The following is a 14,901-nucleotide window of genomic DNA, read 5'->3' as shown; positions in this document are numbered from 1 at the left end:
CATGTCTGACAGGCGTTTGCTTGTCCGGTTATGCAGATGTGTATTTATACAGTGTTGTCCTGATTAAGAATTTCAAAAGCATTGTTAGTAGAAGGACAGAACTCCTCTGTGTTTCCATTACATCACTTCCAGACTACACATACTTCACATTACATAAAGCAAACCTCTTCCTCCTCGAGGAGCTTATCATCCTCTTTCAGGATTCTGTCCAAATGCCAGTAAACAGGAAATTTAGAGATTTCATTAAAAAATGATTTCTCATCCAAGATTGCACTTATTGTGCAGGGATATGTTAAACACAAATGTGCTCAGGCCAAGCTTACTGACCCAGCACAAACCTGATACTTTGAAAGCATGTAAAGCTCAGGGAAAATGCTCCAGTAAGACATTTCCCAGGGCCAAGCGCCTGTTGCCCAGTAAGTGAGGAGTACAGCAGGCCTAGCTGATGCAAAGGGAAGACAGAACATATTCTATGCTTAGGCATGAATATCCTCTAGTCTCCTAGCATATGGAGGAAAATATTCCACAGTGGACACTTGGTACAAATTTTTTATCAGTATTCTGTTGTGTATTATGAAACAAAATATATGAGAGTTTGGCTGAGTTTGAGAGTTATAATTTACTATGAACTCTATCATTTATCTGTCTACCTATCTATCATCTATCTATCCATCTATCCATCATCCTATCTGTCCATCTATCCATCCACCCATCCATTTATTTATCCATCTATCTACCCATCATTTTATCTGTCATCTATCTACCATTTTATCTATTTGTCATCTATCTATCTATCTATCTATCTATCTATCTATCTATCTATCTATCATGTATCTTCATCTTCATTTCATTTCTATTTCTATATTGTTTCATGAAATAGAGATCATACATCTATAATTATCCTTTAATTTTATATGACTCAGCTGTCATATTTATGTGTATCTGCATTGAGTTTTCTTGTTGTTTAAGACACTATTATACTTATATTCTTATTTTTAGTAACTCTGCTCTTTAGATGAAATTTACTTCTTGATCTAGTGATGAGTAGCTTTCTGATTTCCTTAAATCACCTCCTTAAGATAAATTTCTCAGCAGAAATGGTGACTCAAAAATAATATAAATTCTAATTAATCCATTTCTGAGTGGTGCAAAACTTTTCATTTCAAATTATGTTACATATTTTAATGCTATACAACCGATATACACTCAGTGTGCCAGCTACAGAACTGTGAAATGTTAGATGCGTGCTTATTGCCCTTCTGAACATTATGCTAGATTTCTTCACTAATTTATAAAACATGCATCTTGTTTTCTTCTTTCCTGTCCCCACTCTTCTTTTATACTTTTGTTAATGATTTTTTTTTCCTTTTAGACAAGGTTTCTTTAACTAGTGCGGGCTTGCTTTAAATCTGAAGCTAATCATTAGCCTACCCCTGCAACCCCTGCTACGCCTGCTACGCCTGCTACCCCTGCTACCCCTGCTACCCCTGCTACCCCTGCTACCCCTGCTACCCCTGCTTAGTTGTGTACTACTGCATCTAGCTTTAAATTTTTAATGGCAACAGTTGTACATATTTGTACCAAGTGATGTTTTGGTGTATGTGCATAGTGTATAATTTTTAAATTTAAGTGAACGTATCTATTCAGGTGTTTAGCATTCCTTATGCTGAAAAGATTCCAAAATTTTGAAATGCACAATACCATTATTATTGTCTATGGTTGTATGTATCCTATTTCTGTGCCTAGTTAAAAACTAGCATAACTAAGTTTAGATTATTGAATTATCAAAAAGGGTGTCTTTTGCTTCTCTTGTAAAGTGTGGAATTATTAGACCCAAACTCCTGATGACCCCTTGCATTTTTGTTTTGTTTTGTTTTGTTTTTTACACTTGTTGATTAGGGCCGAATCCCTCTTCCACTTCTATGTATCGTCTCTTCTGAGGATCGTACCAGGCGCATTCTGGTCTTAGAGTGCTGGGGGGGGGGGTGTATTTAAGCCTCTTTGCATTCTTCAGATGGTTGTCTCCTAATTATATATCACGCTTATGAATGAGTTCTCCACTCTGCTTCTTCCTGCTTACCTGGTCCCAGGGAAGTTCAGTCAGGGAAGCGGGAGGATATAGAATTCTGAACTTGTCAATATCCAAGAATGTCTTTAAACTGGTTGAAAACTTGGGTAGAACATCTCAGTTTTTCCTGGATATCGTGGGAGCTACTGATTTGGCATTTACAGTGCAAGTGGTTCCAAGTGGAGAGGTTCCCAGCACAGAGTATCGTCATTTTCAGGCCTCTCAGCTCTGGATTATGGGAAGTTCCCTGCAATTTAGCACTGTGATTATTGTACATGATTGTTGTAAAAACTTGGAGGCCATATCCCTAGGTCCCCACTGAAGGAGCCTTTCTTTTTGATGTGGTTATACATCGGCGCCACAGCCTTAGGCAAGAACCTTGCAAGCTGACTGTTTCTGGTATCTGAGAGAATCTTCTGTGTTTTTTATCCTTAATCTCCCCCATCTGGCCAATAGTCTCAAATAAGAGCTATGACTCTATCCTTCTGCTCTAGTTATATCAGAGGCCAAAAGCACATTGACAATTTGATGGATTGTTTTATGGATATGAAATCCAGGTAAAATGTCCAGGCTGCCTGTGGCTCACTCTTCTGAGCTGTTTTCCCCTCAGTCCCTCTGATTCCAGAGGGCATTGAGAGATTAGCCTTTCTCATGGTTACTTTGTGTTTAGGAAGTTTGGAATGACCCCAGGCTGTCTTTTGTACACATAGCTATAGTGTGTTGACTAAATTAGTGGCCCACATTCTGGCCCTATCTGCCTGGAAAAATCTGGTGTAGGACTTCTTAGGTATGTTCAGAGTCAATCCTGGTTCAAGTCTCATCCCCAGAATCTCATTTTGTGTTGACAGTTTTATGCTTAATCCGAGGAGAAGCAGAAGAGACCAGCAACAACACATCTATTTTCCACGTTCATTTCTCAGACTTGGTCTTTAAAATCCTTAAGTCTCTGCCAAAAAATAATTAGCAATCCAGATAAGAGGTACTCATGACAACTTCATGCCTTCCATCCTGCATATCTGAGAGAACCATGAATTTTATGAAAGGGTTACAGGAGTTTACAGCCCATATCTCACTTTGAGAGATAGGTCGCAAAGAGGGAAACTTATGAGGAAGGGGCATGGCTTTTATCTTGATGTCTTTGTCAATCATACTGTTTTAGAGGTTAATGCTCAGAGCTTCTTGTGGATTTTAGAAGCAGAAGTTCATAAAATCTTTGGGGTAAATGGGATTATTGCTTTTCTTGCTCAGTTCCTCAGGAAGGAGCTTTGTCTAGAAGCAATTATTTGTCTGCCTGTACTATCAAGAGAGTGAGGCCAGAAGCATCCACAGATGAATGCTAGGAGGGGGACGTTAATGCCCCAGCGAAGGGAATGGAAGGAAGGCACTTTTGGGTTTTCTTTCTTGTTGTCAGAGATACTGGGGTAAAGCATGTCTAGGCTCTGGGAATACTATCCAGGAGATCTGAGAGACTGTGCCAAAAGGGTTAGATCAGTGCAAGAGATCAGTCACAAATAGATGGACCTGGAGTAGATGAAGAAAAACCGTAAGCACAATGAAGAAGCAGGTTTGGAAAGCTGGAGGGGACAGGGCAATTCCAGTTGTGTCTGAATTACTGCTGGGATATGGTGATGGTTCTTAGAGTAGCAGTGAGTGTTTTTGTTTTGTTTTGTTTATTTGTTTTTGTGTTTGTTTGTTTGTTTTTATAGGGAAGGAAAGAGCACATCAAAATGCAGGAGAAACCTGGTACTTTGAGAGCCACAAATAAAAGCTTCCCTATAAGACTCGGATGCTGTGTGGAGATCACAGGACCTGGCCTCTGGCCTTAGGAAACGTGTGATGCCAATGAAGCAAACATGTAAACACACACAAATCATGCGAGATCACAGCCATAGATGTAGAATACAATTGTACCTTTATAGGTTCTCAGTGGGATTATCTTTCTGTTTTTGTTTTGTTGTTGATGGCAGTTTTGATTCATTTGAAAGCATCAAGATTGAATGGACATAATTTCTTAAGATGTCCTTTGAAAACAAAACCCAGAGAAATATACTAGAATTCTGCAGTGGTAAATTAACAGTTAGAAGGAATTAGAAGTGACCCAAAATTCACTGTCACAAAGGCAGCTTTGCAAATCCAGAGCAGCCTTATTTATGGAGAGAAGAGGTTTCCTACCTCCTTCAAAGAAAGTGGTTCAAAATAATTGTTAAAACCCAAACTCTTAATTTGATTTCCTTGATTTAATTGATATTCCTTTGTGATGCCATTAGTTTTTCAATGGAAGAGGAAGATCATACTATTCAAAGTAATTGCATGAACTAGTATTTCACTTGCTAATCTTTTGAGGGAAAGATTTTGTAATCTAGAAGGAGAAAACCTCCCCACAGCTTCATACAGTTGTTCGATCTCCATGTGTTTGTCTCTCTGTACTTCTTCATATATGCCTAAAATGTCTTTTAATATTGTTGTGTCCCAGACTAAATTCTGTTTAATTTCTCTCAGATTTCTCTTAAATTTTATACCTCAGACAAGGACCAGATTATCATTTCAACTGCTCAGTGCCCTTCTCCCCCCCCCCCAAAAATTGATAGCAGGTCTCTTCTTTCTTTCAAGCTCCATATTGATATTCCATGTATCGGATATACAGTTACCACTCCAAGGCATATCCAGAATCCATCTCGTTCCTTCACTATGGTCACAGAAACAGGAGTATTCTCTCTCTCTCCCTCTCCCTCTCTTTCTTCTTTCTTTCTTCCTTTCTTTCTTTCTTTCTTCCTTCCTTCCTTCCCTCTTCCTCCTCCTCCTCCTCCTCCTCCTCCTTCTTCTTCTTCTTTCTTCTTCTTCTCCCTCCTCCTCCTCCTCCTTCCTCTGACAACTCACCATCCTATTCACTTTGTCCTCCACTTGACTAAACTCATTGCTTGAAGATGCTTGAAAAGGCAATTTCTGTATATTGCAGTACCATTTTTCCAGGGTTCTAGAATACTCTGTCACTTCATGTTTCAGTTCAAATATTACATTTGAGATCAGCCTTCTCTGAACACCTCCTGAGAAGTTGTATACTCCTTAATATTGGCTTAACCTTTCCTTTCTTTAATATAAACTGTATTTCTTATAAACCCTCAGCTGTGTGTATTTTACTTGTCTGACCCTCCTTTCTGCTTATATAATCTAAACTCCACAAAGTTGGGATTTGTGGTGACTTTTCCCAGCCTCTCTGGTGCCTGTGCCATCAACTGTCCACACAACCCATCATCCATGCTTTGCTCCTGTTTCTCTGGATTATCATTCCAAAGGAACTCAAGCATTTCAGCAGTCATAGTTGCTGCTGTCATTGTGACTGCTTTATCACATTAGGCATATCATCCTGTTGGGACTTTCCACTCTGTGAGTGTCTGCTATCCTTGCTCTTGTTGAAGCTATCAGCTGGTGTGGTATTCTCCTGTTCTCTTCCTCTTAACCCATCCTCATCTCTGTCTATCATTTGCTCTTCCTGTCTCCCTCTATGTAGCCAGATCCTAGGCTTATTAATACTCTGCTCAAGTACTGCCCACTCTTAAAGCTTCCCCAGTATGTGTATCCTTATGAGTTCCTGCATGCATTAGAAGTGTCAATTAAACATTCAACTGATTATTCAGTGACAAAGAAGCACTTGATGAATATCTATCTACTCTTAAGTTAAATACTGCTTCTTCTAGAAAGTTTTCAGACAAAATAATGAATGTGTGCAGAAAAGTAGTGATTTATCTATACAGACTTGCTAAGTCTTCTAGTATAATGTTAAGAATGATACTTGTTTAATTGGACGTTCCTTTGCTCATGTCTTTGTTCAACTGGAACAAAAATGTTAGGGATTTTGTTTGTCCTTTTCTAGGTTTCAAACCCAGGGTACTGTGCATGCTTAACAAGCACCACCACTGAGCTTCTTCCCAAGACAACAGAATGGATTTGAGAAACATATTAAGAAATATAATACTTCATTGAATCTTTTGGGTTATTAAAAAGGGACAAACTGACCAAATGGGACAAATGGCCTGGTCTACTCCCTCACTGCTTACATTGTTCAAACTCCCTCCTCGGGAGTTAGTTCTGTGCTCCTCTTGGTTCTTTTCGATGAGACCTTGGAGGTTCTTTCTGTGATTTCCATAGCAAAATAGTGAAATCCAGCCAACATCATCCACAGTATTACACCCAATGTCCTCAATGAGCTCTGTCCTTTTCCTGACAAATCCACTTCCTTGGGTCTACATTGTGCAAGATCTGGGTAATTTCTCACAAAATTTATGTCACAAGTGTTTCTTATATACCAGGTTCTGCAACAAGCATAATAATTCCCATCAATATATCTGTTATTGTTAAATTCATTGTGAGGACTGTGCCAGTAAGGAGCCCACAAAATTTGGGATACACTTTTTCAGTGTTTATTGGCTACTATGAAATTAAATCTGATTTTAATTTATTTTAAACTAATATATTCATAGCCTTTCTTAGCCCCATGTGTTTGTCATGGGGCTGCACCTTTGATGCACCTCCAGTTGTGGTGTGTTAATGAGTGGTAAGCAGATTTGTGGAGGGACAAAATTCAACATCTCACTTATTTCCGTCCTGTTATATAGTATTTACTACTCAGGGATAACACTGAGCAATAGTGTAATAGTGGTCTACATGCAAATCATGGGTTAAGAAAAGCCATTGCCCAAGAGTCACTCCTGACTAGGTATCGGTGAATAAGTGCTTTGCCCCTTCAGCCTTCAAGTTATATCTCATTAGGTTCCTCATGGCTTCGCATACTTTGGCATTAAGTAGCAGCCATCTGCTAAGTACAGTGGTTGGCTCAGTGATCCATCATCACTGGATTTGTGTTTGTACTTTGCATACCCATGTCCTGCTTTCCTGTTTCCTGGATTACACATCAGCCCCTGACTCATTCACTGCATCAATGTGGACCAGGTGGAGAACCACTTGACCAATGTGGGACACATGCAGGATGATATTTCGGCCTTCTCAAGGGCATGTCGTTCTAAGAGTCTGTAGAGATTCTTACCTGCCATCTGGGTCACATATTTCTTTACTTCCAAACTGAAATAATCATTGAAAAAGTATCTTAAAAATCTTCTCAGAACCCATAATGTACCAAATTTAATTAACCCTTAATCCTTTAACATAGGTTAGAGGGACAGAGATCTTTCTCCAAGCTGACAAACATCTAAATAAACAGGTGAGACACAGTGAAGCAAAGAGATGGGAAGGATTTGCAAAGATGCTAAGACTCCCAGAAGAAAAGTTTTGGAAAGGGGGAGGATCCAGGGTGAAAACCCGAGGAATAAGCCAATGGAATAAAGGAGGACAGAGGGATTTGGCCAGAGATAACAGTACAGCAACAGAGGACTCACAACAAAACGCTTTGAAAGTGAAGCAGCTCTGAGTTTGCAGATCATTTAACCCCAGGAGAATATCCAAGAAGATAGATTTGCAGACACAAGTAGGGATTGTCCAATGGAGGGAGTCAAATAATTTTCTGAGGAAACCGTAACTTATCTTGCAGGAGATAAGAAGTCAATACAAATGGGAGCTCTTAAGCCCTTTTGGGCCAAACATTATTTTGAGAAACCTCCTAAAATTATGGTCTTTCCCTCTTTCCAAAGAAAGAGGTCACAAACACTTAAAACTCCTCATTTTCTTCACTGTAATTTATTATGAATCCCCTAAAACCTAAGGCACCACTCAAATTGCTGATGGCAAGGCTGAGCTGCTGAAATATTCCTGTGCACAGCACATGAAGAAGTCCTAGTGCATCCCAGGGTGCACTCATCCCAGGGTGGTTGAGGTACAGACCAAACCAAAGTAAGATGAATGGAAACTGTGAAAGTGGAGGTATTGATAAGAGTATTTCAAGAGCTTTGCTAAGTATAATACATAAGAAAAGATAACAGCAACATCTGTTAGACAATGTGGGGTCAGTGTGTGTGTGTGTGTGTTTGTGTGTGTGTGTGTGTGTGTGTGTGTGTGTGTGTGTCTGTCTGTCTGTCTTTCTGTCTGTGTATATCTATGTATGACAGAGAGAGACAGATACAGAGAGGGAAAGGAGGGAGGAAAAGGACGAGGGAGAGGGAGAAGGAGAGGGAGAGGGAGAGGGAGAGGGAGAGGGAGAGGGAGAGGGAGAGGGAGAGGGAGAGGGAGAGGGAGAGGGAGAGGGAGAGGGAGAGAGTCTATAGCTGCTAGAGAAGTAAGCTTGCTCCTATCCTATGAGGAACAACAGGGCAAATGCATAGAATGAATAATAATGGTGGGATAGAGGTGGATAAAACAAATTGAAGAGCAAGAAAGACATGAGACCGTGGACCTCCATCACCAGCCCGGTTAATAGATTCCTCCTCTGCAAGCTGGGAAACAGAAAAATAAAGAAGCTAATTATGGAACTCATGTATGGAACAGAATTGAAGATTTTTATTAGTAACGAAATAATTTTTTTCTGAGTGGTACAGAAGGAAGGTATTTATATTTGGAAAGTCCTTGATAAAAATGGAAGAAAGAAAACCAAGACGTCTCCCTTTAAAGGTGCCGTCAGACCCTCAACCACTCATTGTTCCTATATTTCCTGCCATGAGTATTTTGTTCTCCCTTCTAAGAAGGAATGAAGCATCCACATTTTGGTTTTCCTTCTTGGGCTTCATATTATCTGTGATTTTTTTCTTAAGTATTCCAGGCTTTGGGGCTAATGTCTGTTATCAGTGAGTGTATACCATGTGTGTATTTTGTGATTGGGTTACCTCACTCAGGATATTTTCTAGTTCTATCCATTTGCCTAAGAATTTCATGAAGTCATAGTTTTTAATAGCTGAGTAATACTCCATTGTGTAGATGTACCACATTTTCTGTATCCATTTCTTTCTTGAAGGACATCTGGGTTCTTTCTAGCTTCTGTCTATTATAAATAAGGCTGTTATTAACATAATGGAGCATGTGTCCTTGAGACTGCCCCACCTGTGATCCATCCTAAATGCTGCCACCAAACCCAGTCACTATTGTTGATGCCAAAAAGTGCTTGCTGACAAGAGCCAGATATGGGTGTTTCCTGAGAGGCTCTGCGAGAGCCCTACTAATATAGATGAGGATGCTTGCAACTGACCATTGGACTGATCAAGGGGACCCCAATGGAGGAGCTAGAGAACAGACTGAAGGAGTTTAAGAGGTTTGCACCACCATAGGAAGAACAAAAATATCAAGCAACCAGACCCCACCAGAGCTCCCAGGGACTAAACCACCAATCAATGAGTACACATGGAGGGATCCATGACTCCAGCCACATATGTAGCAGAGGATGGCATTGTCCAGCATCAATAGGTGGAAAAGCCCTTGCTCTTGTGGAGGCTCCTTTCCCCAAGGCCAGAGCGTTGAGGTGGAGTGGGGGGTGGGGAGTGCGAGCACCGTCATAGAAGCAGGGGGAGAAGGTATGGGAGAGGGGCAAAATGGGATAACATTTAAAATGTAAATACATAAAATATCCAAGAAATAAAATTAAAAAGCATAAAGTTGCTATCAATCCCTCTGTACTCCCCAGTACTAGGGATCTTTATTAACATAGCATAACACAAACAACACCATTATTGTTAATTGTTACTTAGTTTCACACAAGCACCATGTGGCAGATTCTTGCAGGCTTGGATTCTGGGTGGCATTGGTGGAAAGATGGCATGGGAAGGAACTGAGGACACATGAATTCCTGCAGAGGAGGGAAGCAGGGCAATTTGGGAAACCTGAATATCTAAGAAAGAACATGAGGAACAGGAAAATACAATTAAAATAGTTCCAAATGTGTTAATGGGAATGGCATTATGAAAAGTCATAAAGTAACAACGTACTTCCAAGGAACATAGGCATTTCTGGTACCAAGTGACTGTGAGAATCCTATCATTGGGTTAGGGATGATGAAGCAGAGGAAGTCCAGGGACTTCGAGATTATCACATATGCATATGAATGGATACCCAGGTATACCAGATACTAGGGATCCATGAATTGAAAGAAACTGGAGACCTACGCAGACTCTATTACCAGAGAGAAGAAAGGGTTATCTACACAGTCCCAAGTGAGCAGAAGTTGAAGGGTGGGCACCGTTCCTTGGAGAGGAGTAATGTAGTAATAATACTTTTCTTCTTCATGCACATGCTCTACCATTGAGTTCTATCTCACTCACTGGGAGAATGGCTTCAGTGTGACAAGGAAGGGTGGGGGGCAGCGTGTGTAGGGGATGATTCAGCATGACAATGAAGAACAGAGGCATTCAGCATAGGAGTTAAAAATATAAAGAAGTTTGTTTAATATGAAAGAGTGGTTTTAGAAAGCAAATAGAAATGGCTTGGAAAAGGCGTGTGGTAAAGAGGAAAATCAAAACAGAGTACGTTTTTAAAGACTGTATTTCCCGGACATTCCCTCCCAACCCTTGTCTGCGCAGCAACTCTAACCTCCAACAACAGTGGTGCTCTGTGGCTTGCAGCTCGGTGAATACTGGCAGAGCAGTCGAGCACATCGCCCCCAGGGAAAAGGTGCCAAGTCACAGCAAACAGCTTCTCGGGCATCTGGAGGGCAGTGCTTGGATGAAGATGAGCCAGCTTCAAGGACACCCAATTCACTGGGATGTATTCATAGCTATGTGTCTGTTCAACTCAGTTACACCAAGGACTCCGAAACCAAAGACAAGTAGGATTTCCTTTGATCCTTGCAACAGTTGGCCCAGCACTGATCAAATTATTAAATGTTAAGTAAACATTTGCCTCTGCTGATTCATGAGGTGAGAGAAAAACAGGAATAAACACAAAAACAACAACAAAAGGGGAGTTTATTGTTCATTTTTCAATTCCTCAGACAGTTCTTACCAGGCTGGTGTTGAACTGCTCTCACATCCTCTGGGCTGGGATTACAAACTCACAAACAAGTGCTGTCACATCAGGGAGCCATTCTTTGTATCTTTGTGGAGAATTTCTCTTCTTTTTACATTTTAATCTACTGTTCATTATACAAGTATGTTTAAACATTTGTGAATATTTTAAAGGTCAATTTTTAAATTTTTGTTTATGTCTAAATTATGTACGCACATATGAAAGGTTCTTTTGAGTGGCAGGAAGTGGGTACAACCTGGATCTGTAGTTATGGGCATTTGCCAGCCACACAATGTGTGTTCTCAGACCGGAAACGTGGGTTCTCTGCAAGAGCAGTAAGCACTCTTAAACACTCAGCTATCTCTCTATCCCCTTGTTAATTTCTAGTAACAGATTTAATTATAACATTATATATACATTGTTTGTTTACACTTTCTTAAAGAATTTTGACAGAATGGTCATGGAAAAGAGAACTCAAAAAACAGTACTTGATATTATGGGTTATCAAAATACTTTTCCTAATTTGTTTACATTAATTGGAAAGAGGAAAGGAATAGGATAGGTTTGGAGAAAAATATAGCTCATCAGTTATTTTAAAGTACTGTTTCCTGTGGTAAAAATGGTTGAGGTATAAAATGCATACATAGCTGACTAAAAACTATTTCAAGAAAATTATCCTTGGCAAATCTTTAACTTTTCTCTTTTATTATTTACTAATTTGTGGGTGTGGGTTTTCCCATGCCACGGAATGCATATGGAGGTCAGAGGACTTGTGAGTGTCGGCTCTCTGCTTTTTTACCTGTGGGTCTAAGGGAGCAATCATAGATGTTCAGTCGGCGACATGTATCTCTTTACCTGATGACCATCCTACTCAGCTTATACAGCTCAGAAAACATAATTTTATTTACAGAAGGCTAATCTAGCACACATTGTGGCATAGAGAGAAATACAGAGAATGCAATATTATAAAAAGCAAGCATAATTTCCAAATATTTATAATTTTACAAAACGTAAAGAGAACAAGTTATTGTGTGATTCCACCATGACGCAAAAAGGAACGGTAAAACTGAAAAGTTTAACACTGAGCCCGATATAGTTACGAGTTACACTTTTTGTTTTTAACAAAACTTAATTTTACATGCAAACCATGTATTAGTATTTCCCTAGGGAATGATTTGTCATTTGCTCAGTGTACAAAAACTGTGAAGGCATTGGTGGAAACTCCCAGTTTTGTGACTGTTTCATAACCTCCTTCAATATTTACAGAGCTGAACTTATTTAGGGCAGAATTCTGAGACATATTGCTGATACCCACCTTCTTCTCTGAAGGCAGTTTCACAACGTTTTATCAAAACAAAGTTGAATTCGATACTGTGAGGTATCATTTTCAGTGGAGACATGAAGATGCATCACTTGAGAGATGATGCCACTGTATAAGACCTACACAGCCTTCCACTCTCCAGGCTTCCCTAGTGCCTTGTCAACCCTGGTCCACTTGTGCACAATAGGACCCTCCCTTCCTGCTGCTGACAGATTCTGACACTAGCCTTTCTGTTCAGACTGATTTGATTTGGACAAAAATGTGTGTGGTAAACCTCTGTGAAATTTTAATATCTGTCTCATGAATCCAGGACCTGGAAGTCAGCTGACCACATAGTATCAAACTTATTTTCTCTCTGCTCAGCCAGACTTCATGGCTTAGTTAAAAACATTTGCTGTAACTATTTTTTTTTTTTGCTCAGGCTAAGATGTGAGTTTGGCTCTAGTAGTCAACCTTCCTAATGGTGTGACCTTTAGTGCTGTTCCTCGTGTTGTGGCAATCTCCAGACATAAAATTACTTTCATTGCTACTTCATAACTGTAATCTCGCTACAGTTATGAAACACAATGTATATATCTGACCTGTAACCCCTAGATTCCGAAACACTGGTCTACAGTAATCATACTGCATACAACAGATAGAAGACCTTTCCTTTTTAGCTAAAAAAAGCAACAACATGAGATTAAGATAAGATATTGTTTATGCTAATTAAGATAAGCACAAATGCTTATGCTTAAGTTGAAGAAGCACATTTGATTTCATATTCTAGAAGTCTGGCATATATGTTAAAACCCACCATTTAGCACCGTTACAATTTCCAATAATGATTTTTAATTATTTAGGCTTCAAGGGGACAACATGATGGAAAGGACAGAAGACACATTACAAGTATTTCCTTCTCCAGATGAGATAATCCCAGACTCACTGGGTAAGTTTTAAATTTAAAAGTATTTGTTGATTGAAGTTTTAGTTACTCTTAGTGATTTTCGAAAGTAACTTCCGTGAACCAAATGCCTGCAATGTCCAGTCACAAGCTCATCCCACCTACCCGAGCTTGGAAGGGCCAAGGAATCAGGAAGGGGAGATTCTGAACAGGGAACTATATGTCGGCTACTGTCAAAGTCATGCTACTAATTCTAACTTTTTAGAAATTGATTCTCCACTGTGGCTCTTTAGAAAGCAGAGGTCATTATGAGTTCCTTGACAAAGGGTATGTCTTTATTCCCATTCTCTTGCCATTGATCCAGTTAGTCTGCTTGGAGGAAAACAGTGATGTCTTGTTGGAAATATCATACTTCTCTCTCAGCCATGTGTTGAGGTGGTGTTGAGACTGTACATATTGTTTCTCTCTCTAAGATGGACTTCATTTTCTTCCTGAGAGTCTCATCTATGCTTCCTTTCCCCTGCTGTATTGTGTCCTGGTGTGCTTTTATGTTGCCGTGATAAAATACCATGACCAAAAGCAATGTGGTGAGAGAGAACGTAATTCAGTTTGCAGGATACGGTCTGTTATCTAGAGAAGCCAAGCCAGGAGCTTAAGGCATGAACCTGGAGGAAGGCACTGAAGCAGAGTCCAGGGAGTAAGGAATGCTGCTGGCTTGCTTGCTCCCCTGGCTTGCACAGCTGCATCTCTGATATAATCCAGGCCCACCTGACTAGCCACGGTATCACCTACAGTGGGCTGGGCCCACCTATATATCAATTACTAATCTAGAACATATTCCACAGAGATGCATACAGGCTGAAATGATGGAGGCCATTTCTTAGTTTAGATTCCCTATGCTTAGGTGTCCTACTTTCATACACACTCTCATAATAAGTCACTGACCAAAACTACCTGGTGTGAGGGTGTGGTATTTCAGCTTATATTTAAGTCACAGTCCCGCATGCAGGAAAGCCAAGACAGAAACCCAGAGGTAGGTACTGAAGCAGAGATCCTGGAAGGATGTCTCTTACTGGATTTTTCTCACATAGCTTGTTCAGCTTGCCTAGTACCGTGTGTCCGGGAGTAGTCTCTCCAAAGCTGTGCTGAGCCCTCCTCTCACATGAAGCAGTAATCATGTTCTACAGACACCCGCTCAGAAAAATCTGATGGAAACAATTGCTCAGCTGAGATTTCCTCCTCCTAGATGATTCTAGTCTGCATCAAGTTGACCCAAACTAACCAGCTATGTCTAGCTTCGTTTGAGGTTGACAAAACTGTGACACCCAGCACCACAGCTGCCTACTTTATTATCTTTTCTAAATTAAAGTTTTTAGTGCATACCCATTTCTCTATGAGGCAGCACAAACTCCATGACTTATATGAAGTTAAAGCTAGAGTACTTCAAAATACTTGGCAAAGAAGTGGCAGTTGTAATGCTACTTCAATTTCATCTAGGTTCCAGTCCTATTGTTCTATAGTGTTCTAGCAGGTCACAGCACATGGGATCAGGATCATCACAGCAACCACATTAGGAAGATATTGCCCTTATGTCTGAATGGAGAACATCTTAAAGCAGACAGAAAAGTTAATAACCATTAGAGAAGCAGTATAACAATAATGTACTATCCTTCCCAAAAGCTAGGGCAAGGGTGTTTGACAAATTTTACCACAAACTAATGAAATAACAAATGCTTGTAAATATTTTTAATTTTA

General features: G+C 40.0%; 1 protein-coding gene across 4 annotated transcripts in view; it reads left to right on the top strand.

Annotated features, from left to right (window-relative positions):
- C5h8orf34 (similar to human chromosome 8 open reading frame 34) overlaps nucleotides 1–14,901 on the top strand; it is a 529,514-nt gene that overhangs the window by 365,410 nt on the left and 149,203 nt on the right. For all 4 annotated transcript variants that reach the window (NM_001109259.2, XM_087550403.1, XM_087550402.1 and 1 more), the window contains 1 exon segment: nucleotides 13,106–13,191. In NM_001109259.2, the coding sequence (NP_001102729.2) occupies nucleotides 13,106–13,191 (86 nt within the window).

The sequence above is a fragment of the Rattus norvegicus genome, chromosome 5, assembly GCF_021556685.1.
Source record: "Rattus norvegicus strain SHRSP/BbbUtx chromosome 5, alternate assembly SHRSP_T2T, whole genome shotgun sequence".
In the NCBI taxonomy this organism is placed as follows: Eukaryota; Metazoa; Chordata; class Mammalia; order Rodentia; family Muridae; genus Rattus; species Rattus norvegicus.
The sequence above is the reverse complement of the archived record's forward strand: the minus strand, read 5'-3'. Positions and strand labels throughout refer to the sequence as shown.